This window comes from Eptatretus burgeri, chromosome 10 (assembly GCF_056783735.1).
Source record: "Eptatretus burgeri isolate ZD-2024b chromosome 10, Ebu_testis_v1, whole genome shotgun sequence".
Lineage (NCBI taxonomy): Eukaryota > Metazoa > Chordata > Myxini > Myxiniformes > Myxinidae > Eptatretus > Eptatretus burgeri.
The window spans coordinates 68480783-68499791 of record NC_140970.1 but is presented as its reverse complement, the minus strand read 5'-3'; the positions used below and the strand labels follow the sequence as shown (position 1 = coordinate 68499791).

The window sequence follows — 19009 nt, the reverse complement described above, 5'->3', positions numbered from 1 at the left end:
TATCATTGTGCATGCTATTCATGGAATTACATTTTAAGTTAATTATCTCACCACCTGGAGGAAAATTGAAAAAAGGGCTCCAGTACTTTTTGCGCATCATGAATCATTATACCGAGCTTCAAAACTATACACTGAGCCGCCTCGAAGGAGTCGTGAAAGAACGAAAAATGATTAATGGACCTAACTGACTGACGAAAGGACATCGTTATGCTTTTAAGAGCTTGTGGACGAGCTAAAAACTGATAAACAGCACATTATGTTTTCTGGCTTCTCGGCATGGGATATTGTGTTTTTGGAATTGTTTTTTTTCTTGTCGTTTTGTAAGATGAGCCAGTTTAAGGGGGGAAAAACGCATGCTATTTATACATTTTTGCTATAATTATGTACTGAGCTGTTTTTTGGACATGGCCAGGCCCAACATGAAGAAATCAAGTCCCAGTACTCAGAGCTGCAACAACGGCATCTTCAGCTTGAGGAAAGCCATGCACATGCACTTCAGGACCATCAGCAGAGTTTGGCACAACTGCAGGAGCATAAGGAGAATGAACTTTCTCAGCTTCATGGTACAGTGTTTGACCTTCCTCACAATACCACCTTGTGCCATCACTCAATCCAGTCATCTTCCTTTCCTGTTCCTTCATCATGAGTGAGACCTTCAGAACAGATTAGTTTTTTTCATTATTTTGGTATTGCAGGAAACATTTACCGACTACGTGAGGAAGGCAAACAACTTCGTAAAGCCCATCAGGACTTGCACACACAGCTGCAGGAGAAGAGGGTAAGTCCAGAATTTGAGTTTTTGTTGTTTATTCCTATTGGTGTATACTTTTGATGTGGTGATTTCACCAATTATGCATTCCTGCCCCTCATGCTTGTAGCAACAGCATGGCCAGCTGGTCATTGATCATGAGCATCTCAAGAACATCGTGAAAGAGCAGAGCATGAAATTGGCTGATGCACAAGTAAGCTTGCCAGTGAAGCTTGACAGAGCACACGTTAATTATATGGCAGTCATCGCATTGTGTTTCAAGCAAGTAGAAACGCTCTATATGTCTCATGAAGCTGCAAGGTTAGTACTTCATTGTCCTCTGCAGATGCACATTGCTGAGTACCAGCAGCTGAAAGACGCTGTACGCAGGGTACCTGGGATCATCCCCGCTGGTAACGCTCAGGTCAACAACCCAGCACAGCATGCCGCAGTTCCAGAAAAACCAGCGGTACAGTTAATGCACTACACATATTTTTGTATATTTCATTGAACGTTTATGGTACTTTCACAAGACGAAAATGTCATGTGGAAGTATAAAGTGCAGAACAAACATGTTCCAAACACACAAGGAGAAAAATACAATTCCATAATAAAAATAGTGAAACAACTTCAAATGGATAAATGGAGAAAAAAAAACTACATGGGGAATAAAGTCCAAACATCTCAAACATAAGTGGTATGTAGAAACAGGTTAAAGTGCATGTGAAATGCTACTGCGTGTCGATAAAATGAACATGCCCATAGGAACATCTGTATATCTGTGTTGAATGGGAAAAAAGTAGGATATAAATCGTTCTTTTATTTTATATTATACTTTTAGGGTGATGGAGGGTAAGTTGAACTTGAGAGAAATGAGAATGATCGGTGATTCTGGAGTACTGTATAGTACATGAGCAGAAGCCTGTGGTAAAAATACCACGAAAGAAAAAAAAATAGAAAGCCTTTTATTTTTGCGCTGGTTGGAAAGAGTTCAAAACTGGGAGGTTCAATAGGGAGTCAGTGTATGCACCTGGTGCTTCACGAAAAGAAGACAGTAAAATGAGTTAACAACTTGTTGCTTTATTTTTTAAAAAAAATTGATTGGGTAAACATATATATTGTTGTGGTTCTCACCACGCCGGCGTGCGGGCGACCGCTTTTAGCTAATTCGCGGCCGCACTCGCCCACCGACCGTGGCAATCCAGTCGTAGCTTCCGGATCAACGCTGAAATCCAGCTACGGGTGTGTTTTTAACCACACCGTAGATCAGCCAACTTTTCTGTCCAGGCGCGACAGGGTTGATCGCCGAATTGTCGATGTACCTAATTATTCGCGCAGACAGAAATGCTGGGGATTTACACCTCAATGGAGCCTGCACGAAAACTAGCCACTTTTAAGCAGCTCGTTCCGTTTGCGATTTGCCGAGCGGTTTTATATCGCCAAGCCCTGTCGGATCCGATTAATTTATCGGTGTTAAAAACCAGCTAATATTCCAAACACAATTATGGCCGTTCAATGGAGGAAGGGGCGCAACGAGCAGGTGAATATTCAAACAATGACATTTATTTATCAATGCACATATGCAGTCAATGAAGCAATGGGGGGGGGGGGGGATGGGGACCAAGACACGAGCAAAAAAAGACCCTACAGCCATTGTCTATTTATTAATGTACATGCATTTAACCACAATTCTACTTAGCGGACAAGGCGCCACAGACTTTCATGCAAAGAAAACCCCAGGAAAGGAAAGGGTAGAACAGAACCCGTAGGCCTTTAATGTTCCTCGGAGGTGTGAAGACCGAAAGAGCTCCGCGAGACCGTGCAGGTTAGCTGCCATCCTCGTGGTGACTCGCTGGACGACCATCGATGTCTCGCCGTCAACACGGCAGCTCGTGTGATGGCGACTTGGTTGGTCCGGGCCTCGCCGTGCGGCCTGGTTGATTGGGCCTAGCCGACGACGCCTCAGAGGAGTGAACGCGCCTTGCTCTTTTAAGAGTTGATGCTCTTTTAAGAACCCGCCCACTCCTCAGCATCGCTCGGACCGTCCCGGGGCCCGATCACCTTGGACCGTTATGTCGCTGTCTGGCAACTTCTCGCCGGCTGCCTCAACCGACTAACAGCCCTGCACTGGACTCGAACCTCTCCCGGACTCCAAGCTCCGCCGCGCTCCGACGAGCAAGAGCCCCGCACTGGACTCGAACTGGAACTGGAACTCTCCACCCCAACTCCGAACGAACTGCTCTCGACTTCGAACCCAGACTCCAGCTCGACTCTGCTCAACTGCCGGCTTGGCGTCCCAGCACACCCTTTTATGGGGTACGGGGGTGTTTGGTCTTTTACCTCTGACCCTTCTCCCCCCGCTGGCTCCGCCCCTTTTGTAATTTTGATCCGATCTTGCCGTCCTGACGCGGACAAAGCGGACGTGGTTGAAATCACCAGCCCTCGCCCCAAACGAGGGAGTCCCCGCGTCTGTCGGCGGAGATGCCGCTCGTCCACGGAATGCCATTGCTGGCGAAAAGATGGCGGCCCAATGTATATGTATGTATGTATGCATGTATGTATGTATGTATGTATGTATGTATATACGTATATATATATATATATATATATATATATATATATATATATCAGCATATATATATATCAGCATATATATATATATATATATATATATATATATATATATCAGCATATATATATATATCAGCATATATATATATATATATATATATATATATATATATATATATATATATATATTGTTGCGGATTCGCGCCCGCCGGCGTGCGACGGCCACGTAACTCGAATCGCGGCACGTCGCCCACCGGACGGACAATCCAGTCGTGACCCTCTCGGACTAACGCCGGGAACCAGTCACGGGTGGACCTTTCGGTCTCACCGCGATCGAGCCAATCAGCCCCCGCGTGGGATAGGGTTGCTCGCCAAATTCGAACTACCTAAGTACCCACGCGGAGGGTAGACCGGGCGATCGCACCTCGCCGCAGGTCGACTTCGGACACGGGCCACTTAAGCGACCCGTTCCGACTATCAGAATAACCGAGCGGTGTTATCGTCGACCTCGACGGTTCGATTAATTATCGGGCGTATTCAGCCCACTACCAACCCTTTACGTGAAGCAAGATGGGGATTCAATGGAGGAAAAGACGAAGCGAAGCGGGAGAACAGTTCAACAATAAAGCACATTTATTCTCGGCACACGGGAAGCACACAAATACAATTCCACCAAATGCACACAAAAAAAAGAAAACACAATTCCATTTACACAAAAAGCAAACATAAAAGTGAAAACACAGTGCAGAGCTAATACCGACTACCGAGCACACGGCAACACTTATACAATTCTACTTCACAGACGGCGCCGACAACACATACCCAAAACCAAGGAAAAGAAATACCCTCAAGAATGAGGTAGGCCTGGGGCCGAGACCTGGTCGGGCCTACCCGTCTGGTGATGAGACGCGGAGCGGCGATGGCCCCGCAACCCGCGGGCCTCGTGGACAGTGCCTGGCAGGGGGTGGGAACGGGGCCCCCTTGGTCGCACGATCTCAGCGCGGGGGGAAACAGGAGGGGGTTGCTGATGCTCGGGGTATAGAGGATCTTTATTATGTGCGACGAGCGTCTCCACCTCGGCCAGGTCGCGCTGCCGGCCTCCCTCGGGCGCGCAGCTCCTTGCACGACGCGAGCACCCCTTCGTCCGGTGTCGCCGCCTCTCCACAGTTCGTCCCCTCCGTTCCGACTTCAACGCACACGACGAGCAGCTCCACCGCCCGCGAAGTCTTGACTCTCTGTTCCGACTCCTTCGCCTCGTTCCGACTCCTTCGCCTCCGTTCTGCTGACTCTTTCTCGTTCCCGTTCTGCTGACTCTCTTCTGACTCCTTTGCGACTCCCTTCTTCCTCGTTCCGACTTTTACGACTCCTTTGACTGACGAACACCGTCCTTTTATCCCCCCGTAACTTCGCCTTTGACCCCTCCCTTTGACCTTTCAACTCGCTCCCCATTGGCGCGAGAAAAAGTGGGCGTGAAGGCTTTTTGATCCACAAATTTGCATATATCGATCGCCCTGGGGCGGGGCCAGTCGCCCCTCGCTCACCGATTGGACGGCAAAAAGTGGGCGTGTGTCGTTTTGGATCCGTTTTTGAAGCAGAAAATCCGTGATTTTGTACACGCTGTTCAACGTGCGCCCTACACGAGTCCAGCATCGGTGCCCATGAGTGGCGCGAGATGACGGTGATGCGATGGTGGCGAGTTGCGACGGTAAAGGTCATGGCGGTTGTGGTGAAGCGGCGTTGTGGTTGGTGGTTGTTGTTGTGGTTGTGATGGTGGCGATTGGTCCAAAATAAAGATAGTAAAAGAAAAACGGCTATCCTGAAGAGTCGCAGCACGTATAAATGACATGTATTCCCACTAGACAACGGGTTTGGGCCTAACTACACATGCACTTACCGAGATACCTCACCTAAGGGACCTGAATGGTGGTTTGCGAATCTGGTAACCACAACAATATATATATATATATATATATATATATATATATATATATATATATATATATATATATATATATATATATATATATATATATCTGCATATATATATATATATATATATGCTGATATATATATATATATATATATATATATATATATATATATATATGCTGATATATATATATATATATATATCTGCATATATATATATATATATATATATATATATATATATATATATATATATATATATATATATATATATATATATATATGCTGATATATATATATATATATGCTGATATATATATATATATATATATATATATATATATATATATATATATATATATATATATATATATATGCTGATATATATATATATATATATATATATATATATATATATATATATATATATATATATATATATATATATATGCTGATATATATATATATATATATATATATATATATATATATATATATATGTATATATATATGTATATACATACATACATACGTACATACATACATACATACATACATACATACATTCATATACATTGGGACAATACTCTGTGCAGAGCATTGGTGCTGCCAAAGCAGTCTCCTTGGCTATTGGACACAATCCTCGATGGGTCACCACTCTGACAGAGGATACCAGCAGCTGGCACTCATTTTGCCGACCTCAGAAGTATGACAAGCAGAGTCAACCCCACCTGGTATTAATTAAACAGCAGAGAGGGATTTGAACTCAGGGTCCTCAGATCCCAAGCCCACCACTCTAACCATTAAGCCAGCACCAGGCGTGTGTGTGTGTGTGTGTGTGTGTGTGTGTGTGTGTGTGTGTGTGTGTGTGTGTGTGTGTGTGTGTGTGTGTGTGTGTGTGTGTGTGTGTGTGTGTGTGTGTGTGTGTGTGTGTGTGTGTGTGTGTGTGTGTGTGTGTGTGTGTGTGTGTGTATTGTTACGGTTGTGGAAATTCACAGAACACCATTCAGGTTCCCCGAAGATCAGTTATGTCGATAAGTGTGTGTCCAGATAGATTTCCCCACTGATGTCTCACGGGATTTATTCGTGAGCCGGGCTGTGCATCTTTGAGGTCGTATTATTCTGTCCTATCGTAATTTTAAACAACATCTCACCACCTTCTCCACAACCGCCAACATCTCCTCACCACCTTAACCAACAACCGCCAACATCTCCACAGACACCGCCATCTTTACACCAACAAACAACATCAACAAACAACGTCTCCTCACCTTCATCTTCACAAATGCCGCCATCTTTTCGCCAGCAATGGCATTCCGTGGATGAGCGGCATCTCTGCCGACAGACGCGGGGACTCCCTCGTTAGGGGCGAGGGCTGGTGATTTCAACCACGTCCGCTTTGTCCGCGTCAGGACGGCAAGATCGGATCAAAATTACAAAAGGGGCGGAGCCAGCGGGGGGAGAAGGGTCAGAGGTAAAAGACCAAACACCCCCGTACCCCATAAAAGGGTGTGCTGGGACGCCCAGCCGGCAGTCGAGCAGAGTCGAGCTGGAGTCTGGGTTCGAAGTCGAGTGCAGTTCGTTCGGAGTCGGGGTGGAGAGTTCCAGTTCCAGTTCGAGTCCAGTGCGGGGCTCTTGCGCGGCGGAGCTTGGAGTCCGGGAGAGGTTCGAGTCCAGTGCAGGGCTGTTAGTCGGTTGAGGCAGCCGGCGAGAAGTTGCCAGACAGCGACATAACGGTCCAAGGTGATCGGGCCCCGGGACGGTCCGAGCGATGCTGAGGAGTGGGCGGGTTCTTAAAAGAGCATCAACTCTGAAAAGAGCAAGGCGCGTTCACTCCTCTGAGGCGTCGTCGGCTAGGCCCAATCAACCAGGCCGCACGGCGAGGCCCGGACCAACCAAGTCGCCATCACACGAGCTGCCGTGTTGACGGCGAGACATCGATGGTCGTCCAGCGAGTCACCACGAGGATGGCAGCTAACCTGCACGGTCTCGCGGAGCTCTTTCGGTCTTCACACCTCCGAGGAACATTAAAGGCCTACGGGTTCTGTTCTACCCTTTCCTTTCCTGGGGTTTTCTTTGCATGAAAGTCTGTGGCGCCTTGTCCGCTAAGTAGAATTGTGGTTAAATGCATGTACATTAATAAATAGACAATGGCTGTAGGGTCTTTCTTTGCTCGTGTCTTGGTCCCCATCCCCCCCCCCCCCATTGCTTCATTGACTGCATATGTGCATTGATAAATAAATGTCATTGTTTGAATATTCACCTGCTCGTTGCGTCCCTTCCTCCATTGAACGGCCATAATTGTGTTTGGAATATTAGCTGGTTTTTAACACCGATAAATTAATCGGATCCGACAGGGCTTGGCGATATAAAACCGCTCGGCAAATCGCAAACGGAACGAGCTGCTTAAAAGTGGCTAGTTTTCGTGCAGGCTCCATTGAGGTGTAAATCCCCAGCATTTCTGTCTGCGCGAATAATTAGGTACATCGACAATTCGGCGATCAACCCTGTCGCGCGTGGACAGAAAAGTTGGCTGATCTACGGTGTGGTTAAAAACACACCCGTAGCTGGATTTCAGCGTTGATCCGGAAGCTACGACTGGATTGCCACGGTCGGTGGGCGAGTGCGGCCGCGAATTAGCTAAAAGCGGTCGCCCGCACGCCGGCGTGGTGAGAACCACAACAATATATATGTTTACCCAATCAATTTTTTTTTAAAAATAAAGCAACAAGTTGTTAACTCATTTTACTGTCTTCTTTTCGTGAAGCACCAGGTGCATACACTGACTCCCTATTGAACCTCCCAGTTTTGAACTCTTTCCAACCAGCGCAAAAATAAAAGGCTTTCTATTACCGAAATATATATATATTTCTATATATATATATATACATATATATATTGTTGTGGTTACCAGATTCGCAAACCACCATTCAGGTCCCTTAGGTGAGGTATCTCGGTAAGTGCATGTGTAGTTAGGCCCAAGCCCGTTGTCTAGTGGGAATACATGTCATTTATACGTGCTGCGACTCTTCAGGATAGCCGTTTTTCTTTTACTATCTTTATTTTGGACCAATCGCCATCACCACAACCACAACATCAACCACCAACCACAACACCGCTTCACCACAACCGCCACGACCTTTACCGTCACAACTCGCCACCATCGCATCACCGTCATCTCGCGCCACTCATGGGCACCGATGCTGGACTCGTGTAGGGCGCACGTTGAACAGCGTGTACAAAACCACGGATTTTCTGCTTCAAAAACGGATCAAAAACGACACACGCCCACTTTTTGCCGTCCAATCGGTGAGCGAGGGACGATTTGGCCCCGCCTCCAGAACGATCGATATATGCAAATTTGTGGATCAAAAAGCCTTCACGCCCACTTTTTCTCGGGCCAATGGGGAGCGAGGTGAAAGGTCAAAGGGAGGGGGTCAAAGGCGAAGTTACGGGGGGATAAAAGGACGGTGTTCGTCAGTCAGAAGAGAGTCGCAAACAAGAACGGGTCGGAGAGTCAAGAAGAGGAGAGTCGGAAGCAGAGGGTCAAGACTTCGCGGGCGGTGGAGCTGCTCGTCGTGTGCGTTGGAGTCGGAACGGAGGGGACGGAGCTGTGGAAAGGCGGCGACACCAGACGAGGGGGTGCTCGCGTCGTGCAGGAAGCTGCACCCGAGGGAGGCCGACAGCGCGACCTGGCCGAGGTGGAGACGCTCGTCGCATATAATAAAGATCCTCTATACCCCGAGCATCAGCAACCCCCTCCTGTTTCCCCCCGCGCTGAGATAGTGCGACCAAGGGGGGCCCCGTTCCCACCCCCTGCCAGGCACTGTCCACGAGGCCCGCGGGTTGCGGGGCCATCACCGCTCCGCGTCTCATCACCAGACGGGTAGGCCCGACCCGGTCTCGGCCTCAGGCCTACCTCATTCTTGAGGGTATTTCTTTTCCTTGGTTTTGGGTATGTGTTGTCGGCGCCGTCTGTGAAGTAGAATTGTATAAGTGTTGCCGTGTGCTCGGTAGTCGGTATTAGCTCTGCACTGTGTTTTTCACTTTTATGTTTGCTTTTTGTGTAAATGGAATTGTGTTTTCTTTTTTTGTGTGCATTTGGTGGAATTGTATTTGTGTGCTTCCCGTGTGCCGCGAATAAATGTGCTTTATTGTTGAACTGTTCTCCCGCTTCGCTTCGTCTTTTCCTCCATTGAATCCCCATCTTGCTTCACGTAAAGGGTTGGTAGTGGGCTGAATACGCCCGATAATTAATCGAACCGTCGAGGTCGACGATAACACCGCTCGGTTATTCTGATAGTACGGAACGGGTCGCTTAAGTGGCCCGTGTCCGAAGTCGACCTGCGGCGAGGTGCGATCGCCCGGTCTACCCTCCGCGTGGGTACTTAGGTAGTTCGAATTTGGCGAGCAACCCTGTCCCACGCGGGGGCTGATTGGCTCGATCGCGGTGAGACCGAAAGGTCCACCCGTGACTGGTTCCCGGCGTTAGTCCGAGAGGGTCACGACTGGATTGTCCGTCCGGTGGGCGACGTGCCGCGATTCGAGTTACGTGGCCGTCGCACGCCGGCGGGCGCGAAATCCGCAACAATATATATATATATATATATATATATATATATATATATATATATATATATATATATATATATATATACTGAATATATATATATATATATATCTGCATATATATATATATATATATATATATATATATATATATATATATATATATATATATATATATATATATATATATATATATATACATATATACATATTGTTGCGGCCGGGAGTCAGGGTGAGAAGACCACGAAGGGGAAGGGGGGGGGGGGAAGCCATCTCGGGTTCCCACCAGACTCTCCGGAATCACAGGACGTCGCACACGGATAACTCCATGACCCAGCGGGTCGCTGACCGACAGTGAATGCCAATAACAACCACGTGACTTAGGGTCCTCCGTTTAAGGTTTAACTGGTTACCTAAAAATAATCACGTGACTTAATTACCAGGGGACACGCCCTCGATACGCCTTGTCTGACCCAGGTCACCTTACCGGATCAGATGCAGGCGAGCGACACTGCCAAGGAATGGCTAGGCTAGGATACGGACCATGCTGGGAATGGGAAAATCAGCTGGGAACATTTCTACATAAGCATTTATTACAGGCAGGTGAGAAAAGCAGGTGGTACAATGAATAGATTGATTGTTTTGAGTAAGCAGGGACAGAAAGAAACTTGTGAGGTGTAACAACCAAACAAGCAACTGACAAAGCAAACACAGAGCAGACTTGTACTGATGTATTTTCTGCAATCTTAACTTAAAGATTGGACTGGCACCATTACACACACACACACACACACACACACACACACACACACACACACACACACACACACACACACACACACACACACACACACACACACACACACCCCTATAAAGAGGAATTGATTCAAAGAAAGGAGAGAAGATGAGGCTAACGGTCTCTTAATACCTTGCATGGTTGATTGACCGTGTTATCCAATATGTTTTGGGGGGAAGCTCTGCTGAGCGATCCCTTTTTGAGAGTTGGCACGTCATCTCCTGCCTGGTTACGGTGCTGATGCAGCGCGTGCACCGATCCAGAGAATGGGCGAGAGCATCAGGCATGAAGAAGGACTTAAGGTGGAGTCAGCGGCGAGTGGGTGGATTCCAGAGATAGGAAGGCGGAGAGCGAGTGGGTGGAGTGGCAGACGGGACTGTCGGAGCAGCAGGCGATTGCAGATATTGCTCCAAGGCCAGACAAAGAGGAAGAGGACGGCTCGCGGTGGCGAGCGAAGATCAACGTTAAGACGCCGTTGTGAACCAGCACGCATATCCGAACAAAGATGTGCGCTGGTAAGATGCCATTGTAATCGGCGCGCAGACCCGAATGAAGAGGTATGCTATGCGTGCCCCGTACAGTGCGATGGTAAGATGCTATTGTAATCAGCACGCAGACCCGAATGAAGAGGTGCGCTATGCGTGTCCCGTACTGTGCGATGGTAATTATCACGGGGCTGCACGTGGGTCCGCTGTCGTGCATGCGGTTATTTATCACATTGGTGATCCTCACAGGCGCTGCCTGAGTGCGGTGCCGGCCCCGATATGTCATGGATTGCAGGAAAGTATTGGATATAAATCGGGGTTGAAAAGAGCGTGCCACGTGCATCCTGTATAGCGTTGGGATTTAATGTATGGTTTTACTATTCCCTTAGACACCGTATTCTCGCAGTGGAGGATTTTCCCATCGTGTGGTTGATGCTTCTTTTAGTCTCTGTGAGAACATTCATACGCACCATGCATGGCGGCCTTGCTGATGGCGGAAAGGAAGAAAGAGATATAATCAGACCTAACTATGTGACCCACACAACGCACTTCATCCTGTTTACCCATTAAACATGAGGGAAAGGTCTAACTGCATGTATATTAATGAAATAACTGTCTGGGGATCACTGTATGATGGATGCCATTGCCTTGGAGGCATGCGGTTTCCAGAACCGCAACTAATATATAACTGTAATACGAGAGAATTACGATGTATTTTGTTTGTTGTAAATTTTTAGAGGGAATCTTGAATTGTTTGATATCGAGTTTGTCACAAACTCTGTGTCTGTTGGGTAGTGCATGGATACGGCAGAAGGTTAACGCTGGTACTCCTCGGGTTTGATTGAAAATGTACTGGTTTTAATTTATGATTATATAATGTTTGCAGAGGTTAGCTATGTCTTCCAAAAGTTGTTTTGGGAACAGGTTATAGCATTGGGGGGTGAGGAGGGTGGGGTGGAGACAGTTGATAACGTTGGGGGGGAACAGATTATAACATTAGCCTTTGCCCTGTATAGAATGGTCACTGTAGTGTGAGACTTTTCCAGTTACTTAGAGATTTTGAATCGGCTGGAAAACATTAGCGGCTTCAAGGAGGAGGAACCCTTGCAGCAGTTCTCATTGGAAAGGGGGAGGGAGGAGGGTTGTTTGTCAAAACATGCATTAATTAATGAGTTCTCTTATGAGGAACAACAACACAAGAGGCGATCATTAGGCCCATTAATCGTGTGTATGGTTGTTTGTCTGTGCTCTCCTTTTAAATGCTGAGTATCAAGCAAGGAAGTAGCACATATAATTTTTTTTTAATTTTTGGTATGACTCGGCCTGTGTCAGGCTTTCAGACTCAGAGCGGACACTCAAAAGTAACTAAAACATATCGTCCAGTTTCCTTGAATATCGATACTAATAAATAGCAATGTGTGTCAGTATGTGTGCATCTCCTCCATAACTCCAAAACCATAAAACCGAGAAGCCTGAAACCTTTGCATACATACTAAAGGAACTCCAAGGAAGTGCATGAGTAAAAATTTGGTGTTTGGGTTAATTTAAACACTCCATTTTTAGATAATTAACAGCCTTATTTAATTATATCCTTTATCAGACGCATCCTCGGCCACCTCACTGTTTGGGGTCTCAAGGCGTCCCCTAGGTAACCTCGCCTGGGTCTGAAGCCGCCATGTTTTTTGGCCTGCTCAACCATGCCTTGACTTGGAACAGACCGCAACGATTTAACGATAAAGTTTTTTTTTTTTTTTTTTCCCCACTTTCCTCACTCATATTATCGAATGCCTGTTCATCGTAGCTACGAATCGCTGTATACATCACTTTTGTAAGTACTATAGTTTTTAATTAGGAGCTTGGAGCGATTTCATGCATTGTTTGATTCGATTTTCCACGATCTCCTCTCACGGACTAATTAAAGTTCATCATCGAAATATTTTTTTCAGTTTTGAGGATCGCATATCATCCAGACTAAATAAGTGTCGAAATCTGGAGTGAAATCTGATAATTTAAAGAAATAACGACTCTTTAAACTAAGCCGATATACCTATTTACTTTAAGCAAGCAATCCTATGTTCCCTCCTTTTCCATAGATACACAAGAAAATGTGAAATCTCCAAAGCATTAAACTTTTCTTTTTCTACTGTTTGGAGAATTATATTGAGTGAACAAAAGATTGAAGAATGTGCCAAAATTAACCGACTTCATTGAGCTATATGACAATGCATTCAGTGCTCGATCTCGCTTCCTGTCCCCCAGAGGGACTGCTTATCAATAGCATCTGCCAGATCTGTGTGTCTATTTTTGGAGGTTTTCCGAGGTGCTCTACAGGGAATCAATGTAGATCTGGTGAAAAACGGACGTTTTAAAATCAAGTTATAATGTTTGCATGGACCGTGAATGATGTACCACATGATGCTTGCACAGACAAACAGGCAACATGGCAGATTATCTGCAATGTTTATTTCAAGGGCGATTGATCTTTGTGATGTCTCCAGGGTTGTTCTCCATAAGCAGCAATTATTTTGTGGTTAAAGCCATTATTTGAATGAATTCATTTTATTTCTGTAATTGCTGCATGCGTGGTGAAGACTGGCTTTAAAGTTAAAGGGATCCTATATGGTATGCAGCTACAGCCTGGCCAGCCATTCCTTATCAACCATTTAATTGGAGTGCTTGCTTGACTGCTTAAGCCACTTGCCGAACACCTTTCAGTCGATAGCAGTACTGCACTAACATCATTCTGAGCAAATCGTTCACTCACTGCAGACACTTTTGCCGCACTATGTCATTAACGAGTGGTTCGTGCTCCATCATCTTGAGCGAGTGGTTCATGCTCCATCATCCTGAACGAAATATTGTATTATAAATATTGTGAAAGAACACCCAATTTACGAGCCGTTTGCCGTATTAACGTGTTTTCTAAATTACCGAACCAATTTTTTTTTCCACCCATCACACACAGCTGTTGATGATTATTAATATTTGTGATATTGTTGTGGGGCCGAGTTTCAGTGGCGAGCACGACCGCTAGATGGAGCAGTAGAGTCTGCTCCACCGAACACCCGGAATTTATAGATCGTCACCCCGGATAACTCCGGAGCCGACAGGTCCCTTATCGGACCGAATATCGCCAATAGGTCGACCGCGTGGGATAGGGTCGATTGCCAATTTCAATTTACGTAAATACCCACGCCGTCCAAACTACTGGGGAAAATCACCCTCGGCAGGATCTGCGCGATCCGGGCTGTTACTGAGCCGGATCCGAGCCGTACCCCGAGCGGAGAGTACCAGAATCGTGCCGGGCCGATTGCACGATTTTGGCAGCAATGAGGCCTCCTAGTTCCCGTTCGCAGCACAGCAAACCAATGATAGAAACACAGAAACGAGCTGATACATTTAACAAAAGGGATTAATTTATAATGGGGGAGGGGGGGGAGGGGAACGTAAGAAGGCAGAGTTATCACACCCAGATGGGACACTGTCAGGTCCTGAACGCCGCGATCCGGAGGGATCTCCGTTGAGCGCCGCCTCGGGGTCTGCGCGGGTTCCGAACTGGTAACGGTAAATGAGGAAAGTCGAATGCGGTTTGTTGGAGGAGCATAGGGGCTATTAGGCCAGATTCAGGTGACCGGTTTTGGGTCAGAGGACAAGGAACGTCCGAGTGAAACAGGTGGTGCAGGTTAGAGTCCTGTGATCGCAGGTTAGAGTCCTGGGGTAATAGTTGGGATGGTCCAGAGTCCCTCAGAGGAAAGAACAGCTTCAAGGCAATCGAGAAGAGCGGGACTTTGAGCCTGCACAATAAAAGGAGAAAAGACTAAAGCTTTAGGCTAGTGACAAGTTAAGAACATACAATGGGGAATAACTCTCCAAAGAACATAGTTACCCAAAGGAACAAAGATAAAGGGAGTACAGTGCTGGATAACATGGACAGCGAGAAGACAGGATCCCTTCTCGCTGACCGGGTCCTTAGATCCAAAGATATTACACACCGTCAGCACAGTGTTGACGGAGGGCAGAGTAGGATGCTCGAGACAGAATGAAACACCCTGGAGGGCGTTAGCAGCATGGCTAACGGGGTCACAAGCTGAGACAGGAAAACACAAGGTAAACGAGCGAGGAGGCGAATACAATGTGGGTGGGAAGGTTGAGTTTTGTGTTAGATGCAAGTTGAGTGTTCCAACCTGGAACTTGTATGTGTGGAACAACTTGTATGTTTGTATAGAGATAATGATTGGTCGTCATCGTAAACCTGAAGACTTTGGAGGAGGTGAATTGCGCACACCAAATCCGGAGGAAGGACGATGATGACCGATTCTGCACGTGCTGCTAATTCATAGTGCTGGGCGAATGTCATTGAGAGTGTTTTTACCGAGGTGTGCGTGCGTGCGTGCGTGCGCGCGTGCCTGTGTCTGTGTCATGATGATGACGAGCGCCAGCAGGCAAGGCCAGGTAATCCGGCAGACCAAAAACCAACTTAGTTAGAGAGCTGGCTGAGCTTCATTCTCAAATTTGCGCCCAAAAGGTTTGTTGATCTCATTGGCCAGTGAACACCATCCGATTTATAAAAAGTGATTTCTTAAGTGCGGCTTTCTTAGGGTTAAGGATTATTTAATCCTTCAAGTAGACCCTTCTAGCCCTTCCAATCTAAACATCGCGCCCAAACTGCCCCTTCGGTATTTGGACACATAGTGTGAGATGTGTTTTAATTACATTTGTTAAGAAGTTTTAATCCCTGGGGTTAACGGATAAGAAAGGGCTAATTCAGGGTTCATTAAGAGTTCAATCTCAAATTGGCGCCCAACACCCGTTCTGATCTCATAAGATTGCTTTACCCATCCACCAACTAAATTCATCACTTAAGAACGATTTTTGTCTGGGGTTTATGGATATGAAGGGTCTTAAGGGCGCAAGGGTCTTCATATAGTCCTTGGAAAAATAATTCGATTGAGCTGATGCCCATTCATTTACATGATGGGGGGGGGGGGTTCTATAGATACAAAAAACACAAATCACAACCATTTAAGAAACCATAGTGCCTGGGGTTAATGAATAAGAAAGGGCTAATAAAGGGTTCATTAAGGGTTCAATCCCAATTTGGCGACCAACACTCGTTCTGATTTCATAAGATTGCTTCACCCACCCACTAACTAAATTCATCACTTAAGAACGATTTTTGTCTGGGGTTTACGGATAAGAAGGGTCTTAAGGACGCAAGGGTCTTCACATTGCATCTGTAATACAAATTACAACCACATTCCGAATGCCTGGTTCCATTGCGTTGTCTTCATCGACAACCGTTTCATGAACGTAGAATACGCTCCGGAGGTGCAGATATAAATTAGGATATAGATGAGAAAATATAAATTTGTGGGACAGGGTTAAAATTTTTCACTTTTTCGAGATCCACTTCTACCAGTACAGGTAGCATTTTCCGGAAACCCGGAAAAATATCAAGTGCTTGATGAGCTCAAGGTCTTCAAATTCACCATGCCAATGGAGATCGACACAGTTTGCGAGAGCGATACGTTTCATGATGTCTGTAGGGCATATGATGAAAATACGAACCAAACTCTTGAGGGCACACCAGGGACCAACACCTCAGTTCTGGATGATGTATGTGAAGCTTGTCGAACTCTACCGTATCGTTGACCGTGCATGCCGTGAAAATGACGTTGAGCTATTCACCATGGCACTCACTGAGATGACTGATTTGTTTTTCGCCATGAACCGGCAGAACTACGCGAGATGGATTGCCAAATACCGTTTGGATCTCATGAATATAGAAATTACGCATCCAGGATTGACCAACATACTGAACGCTGGAGCGTTCTCGGTTAGAAGGACCAAAAACGAGTTTGCACGCCTTCCTATTGACCTCACATTAGAGCAGACAGTCAATGCAGATAGAGGATGACTGGATTCATATTGGCGACAAACAACTACACTGCACACGTTCATTGGAGTGTCACGAAGGGCAGTGGTACAGCAATTGCAAGTGAGGCCTTAGCTATGGCCGGACTGGTACATCATAGCAACACTCAAATGGAACTCAGTCCATCGAGAATCAAACGCGACAACGAGGATCTCAAGCGAATCACCTAAAGCATTGTCTCATCAGTAAATCCATTCACCATCGATACCGATGCGCCGCTAATCAATATCAGCACAGGGAAGAGTGTCCCCGTTGCCGTCAATAATTCTCTGCTCAGACTGCAGGAAGGTCGCAGGATGCATGAGAAATTCGTTCGCGAATGCCTTGATGATCCGACACGCTTTGAGCAACCTATTACCCACAACAAACTTTTGACATTCGCGAAACAGTGCGTAACCAACCGACGTGCCCCACAGAACTCAAAGGAGGCAGAACTGAAATGTACAAGCCAGTCACTCGGAAGACTTGCCTTCATCGCGGCTAAGGCCGAAGTGGACCTCGAATTCCTCTTCACATTTCTACTCACACCTGTGCCGCTGTCTGTGTAAGCGCGATGGTTCAATGGTGCATACAGCAAAGAGCGCCCTTTTCGACAAGCTGGAGAAAAGAGTACCTGATCACGGCCATCCGATTGATCTGAAGGTACATCTGATAGATGGAAATTTTCTCCTTCACTGCCTACCACCAAACCTACCCCCGACTTACGGTGGTCTGTCACAGGGTATCCTCGTTGCGGCCTTATCCCACCAGTCAAAACATTTAGACATAGTGTTTGGCACTTACGAGGAACCTTCTATTAAGGACTGTGAACGGGAAAGATGAGGAGTCGAAGAGCAACGTTACGTTATCAGTGGCCCGGACCAGATAAGACCGAAGAACAATGAGAAAGCTCTGAAATCGAGTTCCTTCAAGAGAGGTCTACCGGAATTCATGATGGATGACTGGGCTGGGGAGCAGTACCAACACATTCTGGAAGGAAGAATCGTTTTCCTCGGTGACAACGGTAAATGTGCCAAGTATTCTGTTGTGAATGGTGGAGTGCAGAAAGTATTAATTCAAGATCTGTTCTGTAATCACCCAGAGGCAGACACGAGTTTGTGCTTCCATTTGACAGTGGCTGACCTTGATTGTCAAGATGGTGACATTGTAGTACGTGCCTCGGACACCGACATACTGGTGATTCTCCTTCACCATGTTCATCGATTTACATGTACAATTTGGATGGAAGTTGGGACGTCCGGTAAGGATAATCGACGCTAGGTGAACATTACTAATGTAGCAGCGCAAATCGGTCCGGATGTGTGCGCAGCTCTGCCTGGCCTGCATGCATTCACGGGATGTGACTACACATCAGCATTCATGAGGAAAGGGAAGAAACGGCCGTATGATATAATGTGTGCCCACGACAAGTTCATTCGGGGTTTTTCATCCCTCAGCTACAAAGAGCCGGACGATGAAATGTTTGCCGTCCTCGAGGAGTTCGTCTGCCTCATGTACGGTGCGAAAAAGACCACGACGCTGAACAACTAGCGATTCGATGTTGTCGATCGCACGTATAACCGCAAATCGAATTCCATGCGACCGTTCGACAAACTGAAGAGCATCGAAGGCAGCAGCATCCCGCCTTGCTCAGCTGAGTTGCGGCCACATAGTGTAAGGACTGGTTTTGTGGCTACAATGTGGGGCAGTTCCCACCTGGCTACCATACCGAAATCTCCAACTGCGGGATGGGAAATCATTGATGGTCACTATCGAGTCATCTGGTTTGATGGACATCAATTGCCCCAGGTGCTTGTTCCAGAAATACCAGTTGAAATGGACGCTGACGGTGATCCATCCAGAATGGATGATGATGATTATGATGATGATGAATGATCATGATAGTGATAATTCTGAAGGGTGAATGAGCCAAAATACATGAAATGTCAAGCCTGTTTAGGTGGGCCGAGATCCTCAAAGTTATTTTTACTTTGTAA

General features: G+C 46.3%; 1 protein-coding gene across 2 annotated transcripts in view; it reads left to right on the top strand.

Moving 5' to 3' along the window:
* Positions 1-19009, top strand: part of GOLIM4 (golgi integral membrane protein 4) — a 119495-nt gene that overhangs the window by 45910 nt on the left and 54576 nt on the right. For both annotated transcript variants that reach the window (XM_085898830.1, XM_085898829.1), the window contains exons 5-8: positions 413-563; positions 696-778; positions 879-962; positions 1095-1217. In XM_085898830.1, the coding sequence (XP_085754956.1) occupies positions 413-563; positions 696-778; positions 879-962; positions 1095-1217 (441 nt within the window). The remainder of the gene's footprint in view (positions 1-412; positions 564-695; positions 779-878; positions 963-1094; positions 1218-19009) is intronic.